General features: G+C 40.2%; 2 protein-coding genes across 3 annotated transcripts in view; one reads left to right on the top strand and one right to left on the bottom strand.

Moving 5' to 3' along the window:
- EZR (ezrin) overlaps positions 1 to 11,301 on the top strand; it is a 37,931-nt gene extending 26,630 nt beyond the window's left edge. The window contains exons 7-13 of the mRNA XM_067293618.1: positions 2,336 to 2,432; positions 5,700 to 5,863; positions 6,829 to 6,959; positions 7,723 to 7,883; positions 8,157 to 8,249; positions 9,196 to 9,447; positions 9,808 to 11,301. Coding sequence (XP_067149719.1) covers positions 2,336 to 2,432; positions 5,700 to 5,863; positions 6,829 to 6,959; positions 7,723 to 7,883; positions 8,157 to 8,249; positions 9,196 to 9,447; positions 9,808 to 9,972 — 1,063 coding nt within the window. The 3' untranslated portion in view covers positions 9,973 to 11,301. The remainder of the gene's footprint in view (positions 1 to 2,335; positions 2,433 to 5,699; positions 5,864 to 6,828; positions 6,960 to 7,722; positions 7,884 to 8,156; positions 8,250 to 9,195; positions 9,448 to 9,807) is intronic.
- Positions 11,302 to 12,089: 788 nt separating this feature from the next.
- Positions 12,090 to 19,644, bottom strand: part of SYTL3 (synaptotagmin like 3) — a 36,064-nt gene continuing 28,509 nt past the window's right edge. For both annotated transcript variants that reach the window (XM_013958951.2, XM_067293617.1), the window contains exons 11-16: positions 19,023 to 19,125; positions 16,755 to 16,925; positions 16,439 to 16,553; positions 15,144 to 15,252; positions 13,998 to 14,203; positions 12,090 to 12,527 (exon numbers count right to left, since the gene is read on the bottom strand). In XM_013958951.2, the coding sequence (XP_013814405.2) occupies positions 12,397 to 12,527; positions 13,998 to 14,203; positions 15,144 to 15,252; positions 16,439 to 16,553; positions 16,755 to 16,925; positions 19,023 to 19,125 (835 nt within the window). In that variant the 3' untranslated portion in view covers positions 12,090 to 12,396. The remainder of the gene's footprint in view (positions 12,528 to 13,997; positions 14,204 to 15,143; positions 15,253 to 16,438; positions 16,554 to 16,754; positions 16,926 to 19,022; positions 19,126 to 19,644) is intronic.

The following is a 19,644-nucleotide window of genomic DNA, read 5'->3' as shown; positions in this document are numbered from 1 at the left end:
GTGACCCTCTATACTTCAGTGAATATCAGTCTCCCACTTCTAGGCGTTTTCAAGCTTTTTTTTTTTTTTTTTTTTGGTCTGCAGTAGAGAGGAGAATCTAGTACCTGAGGTGTTTTGCTTCTCTCACTGTATTATCTGTGGTTGAAGCTCTTAAATGAGCTAATATGAAGGAGGCTGGCACAATTTCTTAATCTTAGTCTGATCAAATCATTTTCTTCTTTACATTCTTGCATTATTCTTACATTACATTCTTAATGTTCCACACGCTGTTGCATAATCTTGCAGCTGAGTTAAAGGTTAGGGACTACAAAGTTCTGAGGAGGATATGTTTTATTCTTGAAGTGTTTTTCTTTTTTTGTTTTTGTTTTTGGTTTTGTTTAATGTTTGGGCCCAGCAACATCATGCTAGACAATAGCTTTTTGTCTTTGAAGATTAGGCAAATTCCTCCAATACTGCAAGTTTTATTCCTTAACTGATGAGCTCTGTAGAAAGGATTCTTAAAGAGCTCTAGTGGTTCACCGTCATGATATATGCTTCTTTCAGTGCTAAACATTAAATACTTGTGTCTTCAAGATGTTTGCTAGGAGTAATTGTCAGAGTGTGCCAGGGAAGCTATTGATGGAGTTAGATTTTTCTCATGCTATCATTCAGAAGGCTGATGTCTTCATTTTCATCATATTGCATTGCTCTAGCAAGATGGCATACTCTTGCTGTTATTGTTATATATGTAAGACATAATTCTTAATTGTTAGCTGCTTTCTCTAGAGAAAATATCCTCCCTTGATAAGAGAAGAATAATGTGAGCTTAAACATAAAATGAAATATTGGGGGTGGGGCAGGTGAAAGAATTCGTTACAGTCAAATACACAAGCCCTTGGATTTGTTGCAGAGCTGGACAGGTATCTCAAGGGTGAAGTACCAGAATGCCTTGGAAACATTTGATCTGATGAATAACTTGATGCTTTTTATATGCCAGAGTCTGGAGAAATTAGAAAAGAAAAACTTGAATGATTAGTGAAGCTTAATTTTAAACAAACCCACAGACCTGAACTCTTAAGCAGTGAAGAAGAGCTCAGAGTCTGAATCTTGACTTTGTGTTGTAGGGGTGCTCTCACATAGAAGAGAATCGTGTGGCACAGCTCGTCGTAAGACCAGTGTGTAAAGTTCTGCTTCGTGACTAGTGGGATGGGCTGAAAGAGCAGTTACATGGAAGGAGAGAGCAAGGCTCTTTGTTACTAGCCTTGCCCATAACCTAGGGGAGGAAACAAAAGACAAGAAGTCTGCTTCTGCCGCTTGTGCTTATGCCTGTCCAGCACTTCAGTAGTGAAGGCAGCATGGAGGTAATGGGGCTAGCTCTAACCCAACAGTGAAGAAACAGCAGGGTAGACTTCTGTGCAGGTGAGAGAAGGTATGGCGAGTGTCTGAGTTACTTTGGCATATGCCTGCCACGGTATACCAGAAGCCTCCCAGAAGTGCAGCCTGTATACCTATAGTCTGCACACTGTGGATTTTGGGCCCTGACTTGAAAGAAATGAACTTAATGGAGGTGTTTGGGACAGCTGGGTGTGTGGCTTCTGTATGCTGAATCCAGGCACCCTATGCAGTAATTCCATTATGTGGCTGGTCAGAATAGATATAAACTGCTGGAAATCATGTTGTGGGTTTTTTTTTTTTTTTTTTTTTTAACCCTGAATTTTTTTTAATTTTTATTTTACTTTTAAACTATGCTTATTTCCGGCACCTACCATTAGGCTTCCTGGCCTCCAATGTGCTGGGTGTCTACCCCTTGCTTGGGTGGTTGGGGCTTCAGGGATCTAGCACACCTAATGCTGGGCTTTAAGAAGAGACCTGTGACACTGTGCTTGAGCAGACTGAAGAGGGCTTTCCTCTTCCCTTCCCTTGACAGATATGTTGCTCATTTGCTCCCTAATTACTTCAGTCAAAATGATTGTTTAGCCTAGATACTCTAAATTGGGTTCTGCTGCCTGGATTGTTTTTTCTGGGGGCTTGGGAGTGACTGTGAGGGAAACTGAGGGGAAATAGGTAAGAGCTGGGAATGGTTTTTCAGAGGCATCCCTTCCCAGAAGAGGGCTTGTGACTAAGCCATCCTCAGTGCACAGCCATAAGGTCAGTAGGGTGGCTGATTACAACGAGAAGAGACTCTGCAAGGGAGGTGACTGGGCATCGTTCCCTGCTCCCTGTGGGTTCTTGTTTCCATTAGTGTCCTGCTTTTGTTGGGAGAGCTGTGTGAAGTGCTGCATTCCCCTGAGTCTGTATTTTGGAAGCAAGGTGGAAAAACTGAGGCACCTGTTAAAAATGTTTTTCTTCTTTCCAGGTTGACACCAAAGATTGGTTTCCCCTGGAGTGAAATCAGAAACATCTCTTTCAATGACAAGAAGTTTGTTATAAAACCTATTGACAAGAAAGCGCCTGTAAGTAGATCTAGTATGGATTTTTGGTTGTTGTGTATGAACAACTAATTGTGCTTCATCTCAAAATACAGTCATCTTTGAAGAGAAGTAAACTGCAGATATTCTAGATGCAAAATGAGCCTCAGTATTTAGAGTGTACTTAGAGCGCTCTGTTTTTCTGTGCAGTATAGATAAAGGGCTTATGGTGGTATGTAACATGTAGAAAGACATGGCTGTTACTACTGTGGAGTCTTTTTTTTTTTTTTCCCCCCCTCCCAACAAACTAGCTAATTTTATACTTAAATCTGAGATTTCTTCACTGATTTTGCAAGTCTTCTGTGTAGCCAGATTATACTCTGAGACTACTTCTCTCCCCGTTTCTTTCAGTGCACTGAAGTTGGTGGGTAACTTCCTTCTTAATTAAAAAAATAAAATTCATGCAAATGCTACTGCAAAATCACGTGGACACTTGTAGTATCCCTTCTTAATACTCACTGTTCCCTTCCACCCTGCTGAAACTTTGCAGAAGAAAATTAAGAAATTAGAAAGGACCATGATGTTTATTGACCTTCTTGAATATTGGGATAAATGGCATGTATATGACTTCTGTAAAGAACTTAAATGTAGCTACCTGTGAATGTTGCTTTTCAATACCTAGAAACATGTTTTTTCAGAGTTGTTTTAGTGAAGAATTGGCAACTTATTTCAAGCTGTTGAGAACTTTAAGTAGAATAACTGGTATAGGTGGATCTCATTCTGTCAGTCTTATGAAACTACTGGAACAGCTGAGAAAGGCCATGGGATTTGTTTTTGTTTTTGGTCTTTCTTTTTCCCCCCTAGTACTTGGCCTTGGTGGATAAATACAGCCCTCAGAAATAATAAGCAGCTTGGCTTTGGTAAAGGGTGATGGTTCATGAATCTTTTCAACCAAAAAAAGATCTTCACAATAATTTAAATGATGTGCTGCAGAGCTATTGGTGAAACATCCTTTCTTCCGGATAGCAACCTGGCTTTTGTGTGGGTGGTTTTCTTTTTGTAATGCTGTTAGTGTAAATCAACAAAACTCCACACAAATAGGAAGCTCATTTCTGCCAGGGCTGGATTGCTCAATAGAAGAACCCCTTTGTGATCATGGACATGATGCACACACTACAAAATATTAACCTCCTGTTTATGTATCACAGCTTTCCTCCCACACCCCAACAGTAAGTCTGACCAAGTTTGAAATGGAAGACTTTCAAGAGGCAAATACAGAAAGATGTTAACATTGCAAACCTCAGCTGTGTTTCCTTCCTTTGTGGTCTCAGTTGTCCTTTTCCCTGTGGGTGTTATTATGTTTAAAGCTATGTATGGAAGAGAAGAATTTATCTGGACACTCATTTTGAGCATTCAGGAAGTTGTCTGGACTGTTTCATATGCTTGTCTTGCCTTTAAAAAAGGCAAACACTAAAATTAAATACTCAATCCACCCTAGATGTGGGACTGAAGTTCCCCTTCTGTTTGGAGGATTAATTTGGAGGATGTCAGTGTTTAAATGGACATTAATTTAATGGGTAGAGTCCTTGCTTGGAATAAGCTTTCTAATTTTTAGGCCTGACTGCTCACATACTTCAACATCTTCAGCATGTTATCCTTAAAATAAGAAGCCTCAGTGCTCCCAGTTGTGCTACAGCAGTGGGAGGCTGGGGATGAGGAAACAAGGGGCATACTTTTGTGTTCTCAGGTGAATGCTTTGTCCCTTGGTTACAGCATTCGATGACAAAAGCAGCCACCTTCCATGGCTTCAGTGTTTACTTTCATTGAGGTGAACGCTGCTTGGAGATGGGACCCATTCTTTGCAATGTACACAAACTTTTTGTTTTTAAAATTACTTGTCAGAAATAGGAGGGCTGATGAATAGTTTACAGCCACAGTTAGCAGTTTCAGGCTTGTGCAGCTCAGAGTGCCTCCAACGGGATTATTGGGGAGGGGGAGCACAACACACCTTGCCTGGCTGCATCTTTTGCAATTGATATGTGAATAAGTCAAGGAAAACATATTGAAGAGAACCTGTCTTTGTCAGTCAATTCATGCTGAACTTAATAGAGCCTGGAGTGCTTTTCATTGTTTCTAGTGTAACTTCTGGTTTTTCCAGAGGTAGCTACAGCTTGTGCTTTTGAACTCAGGCCCGTGGTTGATGCTGTCATACCAAAGTGTACAGCCCTTGTATGCCCCATTTCAGTTCCACTTCTTGCTAACAATGAGAGTAATTTGAAGGAATGGAAACTCTTCTTCTAGTGGTATTTGGCACTTGCCCACTGCCCTTATCACCATCCATACAGTACACAAAAAACAGCACAGAAATGCAAAGTCTGTTCATTGTGTAAGCTCAGACTGCCCTATAAACAAGTATAAACAGTCGTGGATTCTTAAAAGTCATCAGGCTGGTAAACTGTGGCCTTCTGTGTCCCTTTCTTGGCAGATTTACTTCTGGAAGAGCCAGTGGGTATGGTTTCTGAAAAAGATTGTTTATAAAATAGATGATAAGGAATGTGGGGCTGTTCTCTTTGCAGAACAAGAAACTTTAGAATCCCTCGGATTTTGGTGCTGCCTGTAACCCAATATTCAATATTGGTGTTTAAAAAAAACAAAACAAAGCAAAAAAACCACTTGATCTAGGCTGTTACAACAGCATCAAATAACTTCATTAAGTAATGCAATGGAGAGGAAAGAATAATATTGGAGGGTATTTCTGCATGGTGGGGATGTCTCCTTTCTCCGAAATGAGCACAGATGATGCTTTGAATAATGACTCTAATAGATCAGGAAATCCTACAGTGTTATTTTAATAATCTGTAAAGCATTTTTAGTGTCCTGCTCTCTTTTAGACAGAAAACAGGGCAAACCTGAAAACTAATAACTGCTTAGTCACATGTTGCCTTAGTACTAGAGGTGTACGAGTTGCCCAGATGGTTAACTGCCAACCCAGAATATTCTGTAACAGTTCAAAACTTCATGATTCTCCCCTAAACTGAGATATTTATGAAGTTGTTAAATTACTCTTCTAGGAAAACTATCTTTTTAGAGAAAATTATCAGTTCCGCATAGACTTGAAATGCTTTGGCTTCAGATGATATTGGCAGTTCCTGCCACTACACTTAAATAACCTGTGTATATGTCTCAGTTGCAGTGAAATTGGTGGCGAGATGACCTGTCTGCAGTCAGTTGGTAGAAGAGAAAGTATGTAGACAGCTGTGCCTAAAAGACTGACCGACTGTGTGGTGTTTCTGTGTGGTGTCTCTCTTCTAGGATTTTGTGTTTTATGCCCCTCGTCTGAGAATAAACAAGAGGATCCTGCAGCTCTGCATGGGCAACCATGAGCTGTATATGCGGCGCAGGAAGCCTGACACCATTGAGGTGCAACAGATGAAAGCCCAGGCCCGGGAGGAGAAGCACCAGAAACAACTGGAAAGGTGAGCGTGAATACAGACAGCAGGGATAGGGAGGCAGAGCTGAATGATACAAAACTGCCAGGGTTCAGCAGATAGCTGTACCTGCAGAGCAGCAGTAGGTAATGTGGATTTCACTTAGTTAAGGCTGTGAGCCATTCCACTTACAGTAAGGCATACGATGGCCCTACAGCTCTAGCTTACAGGGATGTGACTCAGGGAATCATGCAGCAGAGTGTAAGAATTACTCCTCTGGCTCAGATCTGTGTAGTCTGCTGTCCTGTTGGACAGGTCAGCTCTCAAGACAGCAGGGAAATGCGCAAGTAAATGCATAGTGGGCTATCTCACGTAGTGACATACACCTAGAGAAGGGTTTTTCTGACTTGTTTGTTAGGAACCTGGCTTATGTGTTGGACCATGGGATGGTTGGGAGTAAGGGGAAAACTTCACAGGGACTATGTGCCATGTGAACTGAGAAGAGAGGGCTGAAAGACCTCTGATAGGCAATGAAAAAGGATTAGCAATTCATTTGGACTTTTACCACTCTCTCTGGGTTGTTTATGATCAAGGAATCATGCTGTTTTTCTCCTGTGTTTGTGACTTCTTATTCTTTATTCCTTCAGAGTTCTTGTCCTTATAGTTCCTTGATTTTCCCTGAGACAGAAGTAACAAAATAACTCTCCTCTGCTGCACACTACACAGTCCTGGTTTTCTATATCTGCATCTAGTAGCTATTTGGTGTTTTTAATTTCTGAGGCAGGCAACAAAAATACAAATATTCTTAGGAAACAGGATATCCAAAATTAAGCAAAAATCCCAAAGTGATTAAGTAACAGGCTATATGTATTTCTGTCTTATGGCTCTTGTTTTGTGGCAGTCACATAGTTGCTTCCCATTGAACTGCCTGGAGAGGTGTCCAGTGAACTTGCTTGCCTCACTGTAACTTAGATCTGAGAGTAACCTTGAAGTGTGAAATCCATTTCTAACAGGCAACAGCTAGAAAATGAAAAGAAGAAGAGGGAGACAATTGAGAGGGAGAAAGAGCAAATGCTGAGGGAGAAGGAGGAGCTGCTGTTGAGGCTACAAGAGTATGAGGTGAAGACTCAGAAAGCAGAGAAAGGTAAAGTATTTGTACTGCTTGACCTGTGCATTATGCTCTACAAAAGGGTTATATGGGTCACTGCCCATGCTTAGCCTAACTCTTGTGACACTGGAATCTTTTGGCAAGGCATACTAATAGCTACCTGCATGGATAGATGCATGCTAGTGCAGGCAGGGCAGCTTACTCTCCCCCCCCCCGCCCCCACACACACACCAGATACAGACACTTGTTCACACTGCTGAGATCATCCAAGATATAAAGCTTGTAAAATCTGCCAATTTTTGGGGGGTGGGGGGGAGGCAGGCAGGAGTGTGGAATTGGGAGCAAACTAACTCCATTCCCCTGTTGCCAAGAGGGGTGAGTAGTATGGCCTCTGGGGCAGAGCTCAGCTCTTAAGTGCTTTTTACTTAACTCCTAATAAGAAAAGTACTTTGGGAACAGGCTTTTCCAGTGGAACTGAAGGTTCTGTTTTAGTGCACAGATTGAACAGATTGGAGACAGCAACATCTGGTCCTTATGGTAAACTGTCAATTAAGGGCAGCAGAATCATGTCAGTGTTACAGACTTAGTGCGCTTATCTTGTAGAAGATTTAGTTGTAATATGCAGCTGACTATTTGTGAATTCAGTTACTTGATGTATCATGCAATGCTTCTTTGAGGTACATGGTGAGGGGATGTTGCAGTCTGGACTCAGGTGCTTGTTGTTACCTAAGAGACCATCTGTAGTTCCTTCACTTTGGTCAGACCTGTGGGCTAACAACATTGATCCATCTCTTTCCAGAGCTCTCAGATCAGATCCAAAGAGCTCTTCAGCTGGAGGAGGAGAGAAGACGAGCCCAGATGGAAGCAGAACGTTTGGAAGCTGATCGTTTGGCTGCTCTCCAAGCCAAGGAAGAGCTGGAGAGACAAGCTATAGACCAGATAAAGAGCCAGGAACAGCTGGTAAGACCTGGTCATTTTGAGGCTAAAATATACAGGGTCATTACTATGCCCTTTGAGTAAGGCAAAGCCAGGAAACTAGTACAATAAAATACCATGTGATAGAATCATTCTAGCACTGGTTTCTATCACAAGCAATCTGCTTTTCATTCTTAATTTCCTGTTTAGTCTTTATTATAGTGGAGTGTAACACTCAGCTCTTGTCTCAGTCAAAAACCATTATTATTATTTTTTTTTTTTAAGAGTCCTTTTAATTCCAGTTTTGCTATTCAACAGGCTACGGAGCTCGCGGAGTATACGGCTAAGATTGCACTCCTGGAAGAGGCAAGGAAGCGTAAAGAGAGTGAGGTTGAAGAGTGGCAACTCAGAGTGAGTATCTTTGGTTTACAAAGTCGCTCTGAAGTTCTGCATTTGAGCCTACCATGGTGTTTAGCCTGATATAACTTTACTGAACATATGGAGAGAAATATCCTTATACCAGCAGAGAAGGGTAGAGTTACATGATGAATTTGCAGTATGTCTGCAGAACAGCTTTATTCCAACAAGCCTGACCTTTAGTCAAAATTCAAAATAGAAGCCTGTATAAAAACCTGAAAATGTGATCATTATCTTGGAGCCATGGAGAGGGAAAAGAGGTACATGTATAAATGGTGCATTTACTCCATGATGGAATGTCTGAAAACATGGCATCAATGAAGAGAAAATGCTGCAAGTGTAGCCACATCACAGGTAAGTCTTGAATGTGTGCACTTCTGTCAGTGACTTGCTGGTACCTGGGTCTGAAGAGCTGAATAATTTGATGCAGTAAAACCATGAATAATCCTGCAAGACTGAGTGCCTGGTGCTCCCAGTGTCCTGTAACCAGCACTGCAGACTGAATAGGAGGGTAGAATCAACGGACAAGCAAGGAGTCCGACTTCCTAACACGTAGTTTCATTCCAAATGCCAACTCAAGAAAAATTCTTGCTCTGTTGAACCTGTATTTACAACATACAGCTGTTCAAATGAAGAAGAGGATGAAGATAACTGTAACTTCCTACAAAACTATTGATAGACTGTGTTTTATTGGAGGAAGATTGTTTGCTTAGATCCCCTGCACTTTACACAGTGGATGATGCCACCATCACTAGCAAAAAAACTTAGGTACTGCATAAGAATGTAATGAAATACATTCCCAGTTCTGTCTTCTGTAATCAAAAACACGAAACAAGGAATTCAGTCTCTGCAGCTGACAGGGACTGTAAGTGTCAAAGTATTCATTAAGCTGGTTTAGGCCAGAAATGCATTAAAATGTTTTTGACTTTTTTTTCCAAAGGCTAAGGAAGCCCAGGATGATCTGGTAAAGACAAAGGAGGAGCTACACTTGGTAATGACTGCTCCACCTCCACCACCACCGCCCGTCTATGAGCCTGTGAACTACCATGTCCATGATAACTTGCACGATGAAGGCTCTGAGTACTCTGCCTACAGTGCAGAGTTCTCCAGTGAGGGGATCAGGGATGACCGCAATGAGGAAAAACGTATTACTGAAGCAGAGAAGAATGAACGTGTACAGAGACAATTGAGGGTAAGAAAGTGTTTGGAGAGGAGGGGAAATAATAAAGCAAATTGTTCCTGGAAAATGAATTATTTAACCACTTGGTTAAACACACACAACATGATAGTTTCTCTTCCTTTTCAGTTTTTGTAGGGCAGTCTGAATCAATGGCAAAGCACATAAAGATTATTCTCATTGTTCAGACTTTATGCATGATGAATGTAAGCACTGAGGTACCAGAAACTTACAGGCAGCATACATTGTATCCCTGTCACTGATATGTCCCATAGCCCAAGGACTGTCAAGTCTCACCAAAAGCACTGCTGTCATGAGTTGCAAAGCTTCTGATGTATAATTTGTATTTAAGATACTCTGTTCTTAATATTGCAGACGCTGACAGATGAGCTGGCCCAGGCTAGAGATGAAAACAAGAGGACCCACAATGATATTATCCACTCAGAGAACATGCGACAGGGACGTGACAAGTACAAGACACTGCGGCAGATCCGGCAAGGCAACACCAAGCAGAGAATTGATGAGTTTGAGGCAATGTAACGATTCTTACGGCAAGGCAGGACTGTGGGAAAGGCAGATCTTAATGCTGTGTTCTTGTTTTGGGGGGGTTGTTTTTTTGTTTGTGTCTTTTTTGTTTTGTTTTTCTTGAGGAGGGGTCACTGTATGACATATTTATCAAATGTTCTCTAAACCAAAAGGTGTTTGAATCTCCCCTTTATCCCCTACCATCTACTAAATTTGGTATGGTTAAAAAGTTGTCATTCCACTGATCCTGGTAACCCTTGCTTAGTGCCAAAAGGCCTTATGTTGCATCGCTCTTTAAGCAAGGCAAAGTGCAAAAGGCCGTGCTTCTAGTTGGAGATACGTATCCTGTGGCAGGTGCTGGATTCAGCTTGGTCTAAAAATAAGTAATTGTGGATGAATTTTGTGCCATATGTCTTTGTATTTTTTTTAGTTACAGCGTGAAGTCAGAATGTAGAACTTGGGATCTGCAAGCACGTGTGTGTGTGTGTGTGTGTGTACACGCCCTGTTTTTTGTTTTTGTTTTTGTTTGGGGGGGGGAGACGGAGAAAAAAACAAAGAGAACTGACAACACCTGAGAACTAGTTCACTTAGAAGTGAGGCTATTTGGTTGCTCCTCTCAGTTGGAGAGATTCTGCAGTGATGGCTCAGAAATGTGGCACAGGAATACTCTTTGATACCCTCCTTGCACAACAACTAGGCAAATACTTTGTTGGAATCTAATACACTACAGTGTTTACATTCCGGCTTCATTACTGATCAGTTGTAGTGTAGTATTCATATATATGTACACAGGTAATATATGGATTGTAATACTTTTTTAAAAGGGAAAAAAAGTTTTGCTCTGTATATTTTGTTACTTTTCAGAATTTTACAGATGCAAGTCTAAATGCCTAAACAACACTGTAGTCTGATGTACTGCAAAAGCAGAGTAACTGATTATTTGCTATAAAGCATTATTTGTAAAATCATTTTTGTACTTAATGAAATTGTGATATGTACACATGATCCAATATATACAATTTTACTGCACCTATTTTTTCTAACAAATTTTCTAATTTTTTTAAATGTTTGATTTAAAGTTTCAGACTCCAAACATGAAGGGACTGTTTATTTTATATCACAGTTGTATTCTCTCTATTAGAGAGCATTTCTGTGATCACTCCTTCCCCACTAATATCCCCCTTTCTTTGAAAATCTGTTAGAAAGTGAGATACAGTATGTTGTCAGCTCTTCCATTTACAACATCTATGCTGCTTTGTGCTTGAGTTGAATCTTACTGTGTGTTTTTTTTTATTGTTTGCAGCAGTAAACATCTAAATAAAAGATCTGCAAGGTAACAAAGGACTTGGAGTTGAGTGTTTCTTGTATGGGGTGTGTTTTGTGTAAAGTGTGCTGCCATTTCAGTTCCTGAGTTTAGCATATGAATCTATGTGGTTAACTCTTATGTCCTTAAGAAAAGCCATATTGACCTGGAAAGGAAGTAAAGGATAATACTTGTTATAATGATTATTGTGACGCTCTTCACCTCGGTCCCAGAGAAGAGGTAAAACCATAGCACTAATTACAGCTTCTGCTGACTGTAACACTACTTCATCTGTCTGACTCGACATATTGGGCCTTAGGCTGGCATTTTCACCAGTTCACATGAATAAATGACAAGTTCAGCTAAGCTCTCATCCTGCTCTGTATACTATATGGACCAGTCAGACATGTTGGGTATTGGCTCAGTCCAACAGGGAACCTTGGATTTTTACCTGGCAGCTGTTAAAAATGGGGAACTTCCTACAATAATATTAATTCTTTAGCTGAGGTTCCCACACTCCTCTTAGTGAGGGAAAATGCATATGTTTAAACAGTTTTAAGGATGCTGATACTGCACACATTTGAAACAGGTGTGATCATACAGGCCAAAGCTTTTTAGAGAGAGGTGTTGACATCCTTTCACAGCCAGCAGTTAAAGATGATCTAGTTTGTGTTTCTCTCTAGTTACACGTGATACAAGATCAGAGTGAAAGCCCCTAATCCATTTAAGGAAATGGGCTCAGGAAGTTGTCATCTCTAAGAAGTATTCCCATCTGTGATTGATTAGAATTAAATAACTAAAATAATAACTACACATCTGTACACAGAAATGGAAAGCTGCATATCATCTGGCTATGATTGCCTTGCTAGCATGATGCATTTCAGACTGAACTTGTCACTTCTGAAGAAATAATACTTACTTTATACTGAATTTAGAGACACAGGCAACAAAACCTTAATTTTTGGAGAATTAAAACCTTCAGAGTATCACACCCCTTTAACAGGTAACTTTATTCCCCTAAAGCCAGAGTAGGTACTGTTGTAGAATACCTTTCCCTAGAATGTATATGCCACTTGAATTCATATTTTTAATACATCAGACACAGGGAAGAAAAAATTATTGTGCTGTAATCTCACTTAAGATTTAAAGTTTTCCTTATTTGAATGCAGTACAAGCGCAATGTCCGTCCACATGTTTGGGCTGCTGAGCACTTCCTGCCACTGAAGCACTGCCTGAGAATCCGGGTCTGTAAAGCCAAATGATTCCTCTGCAAGAAAGCAAAATGAAACATCACAAGGTTACTCTTCATTTGGCCTTACCCAAAGACTTTCCTAGGTCCAGCTCTGCACAGCTTCTGCCTCAAATGACTAGGTAACAAAAAACCTGCTTCTTCCACTTCTATAGCAATTTCAGATGGTCTGTAGCTCCTTCACTGTAATAAATTGCAGTTACATGTTTGAAGCTTGACTTACATCACATTAAACTAGGATCAGCCTTTGTAGAACTCAGTCTGCAGCAAAAAGAAACTTCTTGGTTGTACTGTTAAAAGCAGAGGAGCAAATGTGCATTCTAGAAATAGCAAAATGACACTAAACTTCCTCCTTCAGTTCATCGCTGGAGACTTGAATGCGTGACTGGGCTTAGGGCTTGGATAATCATCTTCACTTATAAGCATGTAGGCCCTTTTCTAACAGAAAGAAAAAGCCTGCCTAGGACAACCAAGGGAAGTTTGTGAGGCCACTTGCACAGCATTCAGTGATCACTAGTGGTAATACTCCTCTAAAATGAATGTAGATGCCAAAGCAAGGTGACTGACCCTCAATCTTCATGAGCCTTTCACCTCCAACACTGAACTTACTTAAATAATGTCACTGAAAGACTGCCTGCTCGAGTTTCTCACCCTGTTCTTCCCAGGCTTTTTCTGCTTAACTAAAAGCTAAACAAACACAGCCTGTTCAATGAGCAGAAAGTAGGAATTCAGCCTGTTCAGTGAGTAGAAAGTAAGGAATTTCTCAGCCACAAGAGAGAGGGCACTTTCCTACATTGCAACAGAGCCCAGACATGCAATAGTCCCTTCAAGGCTCCTGAGCAAGCTTCTTCTGTATGTCCCATTGATTGGACTGATTTATGGATGTAAAATAATAGGCATAACTATCTATCTGAAAGGTTATAAACAAAATATATAGGGAGCTATATATGAGTCGACACCACCCACCTTTTCTGTGTCTGTCTTCTGCATAGCTAGGCTCTGAGCCTAAAAACTACCATGTTAGTGACTCCCTTTTTGCCTGAAAATTCCCACTGGCTACCTTGAGCTTCTGCATAGGCCTGAACTAAAACACATGCACAGGGGCTTGCTGGATCAAAGCTTGAGAGTGCAAGCTGCTTAGGATAGGGGCTGGGCCGGGGGAGGTGGTGTCGGTCTCTCTCTCTCTCTCTCTCAAAATAAAATAAAATAATATTATATATATAATATTAATAATATATAACATATTAATAATATGTAATAATACATGTTAATCAAATATATCAGTATAATAATATAATGTATTAATAAGGATATGAATAAAATATATTATTAAAATAATATATTAATATAATAAAAATTAATAATAATTAAATATATATATATATAAAAGCACATGACACTAACTAATAGTGTAGTGTAAATAGTATTTAAAATGTAAAATAGCCTTGATCCCACTTCACCCTCAATTTTCTGTGATAAAGAACTTACTTTCACCAAGAGTGGCTCCCCCTAAGAATCGATCACTTGAGCCAAAAGATGCGTGGTCCCAGACAGTCAAGTGTAGACATGATTGCTGCAGCTGAGCTTGGCTGACACCATCAAAGACAAACAAGTGTTTCCATTGAGGACAGGCTTCTTTCTTCAGGACAGGAGACTTTTGCTTTACCTCTGCTTGGTCCGGAAGGATAAGACAGCTTCCCAAAAACGAGTAGAGTACAGCAAGGTCATTGATCCAAGCTATACATCATTCAATCAATCAGAAAACAAAATATTTGAGCTAAACAGCTAGGGCCCTTTGGTTTGCCTTAAATAGCAAAGAGTTCAGCTTAAGCGCTAGGTAGACTATGATGCTATTTTGGTTCTTTTGGGACTTGCTCCTCCTCCTGTGTGCCTTCAGTGTGGGCACAAGTAACCTCTGCTTTTCCTCTGCTGTCAGCGACTGCTAAGGGAGTCCTTGTTCCCCACTCTGTTATGCCTGAAGCCTGCCTGTTCTGTAGATGAAACGATCACCCATTTCACTGAAGATAGGTGCCACAGCTGGTAAAATGTCTTTGTGAGATGTTAAACATGTAACCCAGTATCATACTTCCAGCAGCGTCTGATGCCTGACAGTTAGCAAGTAAAATGATCCCATGTACAAACTACTTGGACAGTGCATGGGAAAAAAAAAAATGTGTTCCTTCCTCTTTTAAAATGTCTAGAATGAAGAGGATAAAAGCTTCTCTCCCAATATATACAAAGGTATTTCATTCTGCAAAAGTACAGCTTAAAACAGGAATGAAACTACAATAGCGTCACCTCCCTCTTGATTTACAATTTCTTCATTTTTTTCTCCTAATACCTAAAAGCTGATATTTAAAACAGTGAATGCTAAATTTTAATAACATCAAACATCAGTAAACTCAGAAGTTCCATTTGGGACTCAAAGAGCAGACTGGACCCTTCACCACCCTGCTGCGGGCTGCTATCAAGCAGACACCAAGTGTAAACTGTCACCATTACAAGGAAGTCTCCCTAAGAGTGTGGACAATGCCACTTTCACATGACAATCTCCTGACCAAAATATGTTAATATTTACCTTTGTGCAGGATGTGTGTGATGTTTTCTATTTGATGTGTTAAGGCTCATACCTACCCTTTAACAAATGAGTTCAATGTTCCAGCAGATCTCGGCACAGGCAAGTTCTTGGTCCCAAATACCATAACCTGAAGCTGGCAGCTGGGAGCTTCTTGGGCTTTTTTTCCTGAAACAGGAGCATTTATCACATTTAATAACTAATTAGTACAGCTGATTGATAGCTTAAGGTGCTGCTATAAGTAAGGAGGAAAATGTCTGAAAAGTATTATTGAGATAAGGACTCAAAGTACTGTATTAGGATGATTTGAAAGACTCGAACCTGCGTGTATAGTCTATAATTCAAACACAAAAAGGCAAACCATCAGTAGTAGGTTGCTTTGCAATTCCTGTTCCAAACACAGAGCTTTCATTTGCATTTGCAAAGGGCAGGACCTACAGGAGTGTTTCACTGAAGCACAGCCAGGAGCAGGCCAAACAGCCTACCCCACAGTGTGATATCAATCCTCTGTTACAGCTCTATTTTAGCCCAAATACACAGGCATGCACAGAAGGAAAAACGGAAGAAAGGAAGATGGGGACTTTGGGTTCTTTTAGGAAGAAAGGGGAATAAAAATAAAAGAGAAAAATAAATCTAACAGCTAATCTGATCTTTCTACTGGTCTCTTCTTGTTGCTATGATCTTGAACATAGACAGCACTACTACAGCTCTGTCCTGCAGTCATTCTTATGGTCTAATTGGCTAAGAAAAATGAGGTTGTCCTGTTCCCTACCCCCAACTGTTTATTTTCCTCTATCAGCAGACACTTGCTCTGATGTACTACAGCAATACTTATATACCTAACAAGTCTTCCATTATCAAAAACTGCATCCAGCTGATTCCACATTTTAAACCAAACATCCTCCAAGTGAAACAATCATCTCAAAATGAGACCACTGGAGAAAGCCAAGGGTGCAGGTGTGGTACCCTAGCAACAATTTCCCTTCCACCTTTTCCCTAAATTGACAGTCTCTACTGCCAGACTGGCCTTGGGCAACAAAACTCCTGCATCACCTCCAGAATAAAGTCTACTGGCAACACCATATATGCACAAGCTTGCCAAACATCTGGGTGCATCATACTACTGCCATCCTAATAAGCAGCTGTTGTTGGTATTAAAAGGAACAAAAAGATGAAGTTGGCAAACTTAAATTTTAATGCAGTTAAAATATAATACACCTCAAACCACAATTTGCAGTAGCTGTTAAAGCCCCATGGAAGAATATTGTCTACTCATACAGACACACACTGTTGATCATTTGTTGATCTCAGCATTTTTCTAGCTAGCTTTCATTTATGCTTAAATGTTTTATACCTTCTCTCATCCACTTTTCAAACTGGAAATTTTTATCCTGGGCTGGTACTGAGAGTCTTGCAGACACCAGGAGTTCTCCGCTGTACTGGACAAGATTATCTTCAGGCTTTTCAAGCTGAAGAAAGGGACACACAGAAGTTTGCATTACTGCAACCATTCTATTCCACATCGTTCTTAGAGCGCATTTATATTTGTGACACGTCTTACTTGCGGGCTTGTTTGACAACATTCTTCCCTCAATGACCTCAGAGGGGTGATCTAGCTTTCACTACATGCTGTTCTTCAGATACAATTAGGCACAAAAACTAAGAGTCACCTTGGCTTTGAGCTGGTACCAGCTGAACGACTCTGCTGAGCTATCTTCAAAATTCCACACTGCCAGTGGGATGACCACTTCCCCCAAAAACACCCTGTATTTGAGTGCTCCTGCATGCCACACGGAGATTTGAAGCTGCCGACTTCCCAGCTGAGAGTATTCAATCTTGTACTAGGAAGACAAACAGCATTTACAAAGCAATATACAGGATGAATACAAGCGCATATACATAACCTGCTCAAAGGAAGTTCAGCCACAGTATGGCTGAAGGCATCTGGATCCAGACAGGACTATGTTGTCTTAACATGCTTTGCAATTTGCTTCTTACCTCACTCCTTAAATACTAACTAATGTTCATCCAAATATAAAACAACATTCTGGGAATACCTTTGCCTGCCTTGCTAAAGATGTTGATTATTAATCCAAAAGTTTGAATAATTGTTGACCATTTTTGCTGGGTTTTTTTATATTTCTGTTTTAAACTCCCAGTACAATTTGACTGCTCTAGGTGGACATAAGTTCAAGATTCAGGCACCTTCATTCTGGTCAGTGGAGATCTACTCAACACAGTCAGTAGAGGCTAGGAAGTAATCCAGCTGACCAGTCATTAAAGCCCTGATCTACTCCCTAAACATACTTAGGGCCATATGAGGTATCGTTGGGTGTCTAAGACACCTGCATGAGACTGGTGAATGTGATACACAACCTATGGGTGACCTGCAGCCTCCTGGACTGGCAGGTGGAGGCAATGGGATGGCCTAGGGCATCATTACCTGCATTTAGGCAGCTGAATCACAAGCTGGGTGTGGGCTCTGGAGTGAGTTGAATCACCCTGAGCTCCATGACTCCCAAGAGCACTTGCATACTTGTCACACACGTAGCTACCTAAATGTACATGCCTTAATCTGCAGCTGGATCCCACCAAGTTGATCTCAGTATCACATTACAGCTTACCTGCACCAGCACTATGTGCTTTTGACCATTTCTGCTACTCTGGATGAACTAATATTTAAACTAATTTAAATGATTTTTAACTGAGCTACTCTTGGGGTTCACACAGACAGCTCAGGCATGGCTCTCCCTCTCCCTCCATCAGTTCTCCATGACTCTGGCATTGCAAAGGGACTGTAAAGTTAGAACCAACTATCTCAGCTTTAGGCTTTTTTTCAACCAAAACCCTATAGATGGACTGGAAGATATATGAGAATTACATACATAACATGCATTTTTTTTGTTACCGTATCTATGACTGGATCCTCACAAAATTCTAACAACGATGTTCTTTTCAAAGATATTGCCTGTTTCATTCACTACAATTTCCTGATGTTTATACACACTGACAGATAACTGTTACACTTAAACCTTTGTGTAGTTCCAAGAGCTCTAACATAAGTTTGTCCCTCCATTACCTTTAGTTCATTATATATCCTTCAAAGAAAACACAGTCAAATGCTACTGAGGTACTTATCGTCTTATGTGTTGCTGCAGCTCACTGATGCACCCAAAAAGATGGGGGTGCAGTGGTCTGAGCACAGAACTGGAGCTGCAAACAACCAAACTACTAATCCCAGACTCCCAGCAACAGTACTCAGCTTCAGCTTCACATTTCAGCAAGCATCTGTGAAATGAGAATAATGTCTACTCCTAGAGAGCTCTCATAAGAATGAAGGAAATATTGCAAGGCATTAAGGAATTAAAATCATACCTACTGTTCTCTGGTGGAATTATTAATGTTTGAAATTAGACAGTCCAAACAGATACATGGCATCAGTTACATAGGGAAAAGGAAGCTGACAACATTTTAGAGCAGGTGGCATGCATTGGCATGCATTCAGCTAACTGCAGAGACAACTGCAGAGACATTGCAACTCGCAATGACATTCACAAAAGGGGTATTGGTTTAAAGGGATACCTGTATAAAATACTAACCCTACTCTGCAATACACTCAGTTCATGAGTGTATTGAATGTACAGAAAAATATGTCTGTAAAGGGCACCCATTTTGCCACAATTTAGCTCAGAACACAGGAACTAATGAAGAGCGTTTTTATGGACAAAGGCAGATTCTTCTAACAGTTTGCTGTACTAACATAATTCCAAAAGCATTCTCTCTTATTTGGACTGGCAGCCCCCATTCTTTAATGATTGTTGTCACTGACTCCTAGAACTGCCACATCAGGACAATATCAAACTTACAAGATTGTACATTACAAAAGGAAACATTACCAAAGAAAAGCATGTTTAATGGCACACAATTGCAAATGGTACCTTCAAAGTCTCATGAAATTCTGGATCCACTGTGCTCTTTTTGACAGCTGTCTTCCGTTTACTCCGAGGAGATTTATCAGGAAGTAGATAAACCTTAACATACCTTGCAGGTAGAGAGAAGGATAAAGGTAAAGTGACCAGAATGAAAAATGAAACTGGGAAGAAAAATAAATTAATTAAACCAGAAGGATTTTTTTTATTATTAATTCTTAAATGATTTCATTGACTTTGCAATTCTCAAAGCTATAAAATGCCAAATTATCATTTATATCCTTTCTTTCTCAATAAAATAAGCAAATACATTATAAGAATCCCTATATATCTTTCAGCCAATGTGTTTCAACCCTATTCTAATTAGGATAGAATTAGTATCTTAACGGGAATCTTTTGTTTTCAGATTCGTGGCCCCTGATAAACTAGTCAACAAGGAAGTTGGTTACTATCAACTGTAGCAACAGGACACACAGTATATTATGTGCTCAAAAAAAAAAAAAAAAAACAGCTCAGTCAACTTTAGAATCATTACTGCTTGTTTATGAAGAAAATACCTCACCTTTACAACATCAAGTACCATATATTTTAAAAAGTTATAATCAAACAAATAATACATAATAATTCATAA

This window comes from Apteryx mantelli, chromosome 3 (assembly GCF_036417845.1).
Source record: "Apteryx mantelli isolate bAptMan1 chromosome 3, bAptMan1.hap1, whole genome shotgun sequence".
In the NCBI taxonomy this organism is placed as follows: Eukaryota; Metazoa; Chordata; class Aves; order Apterygiformes; family Apterygidae; genus Apteryx; species Apteryx mantelli.
Note: the sequence above shows the minus strand (reverse complement) of the source record. Positions and strands in the feature narration are given on the sequence as shown.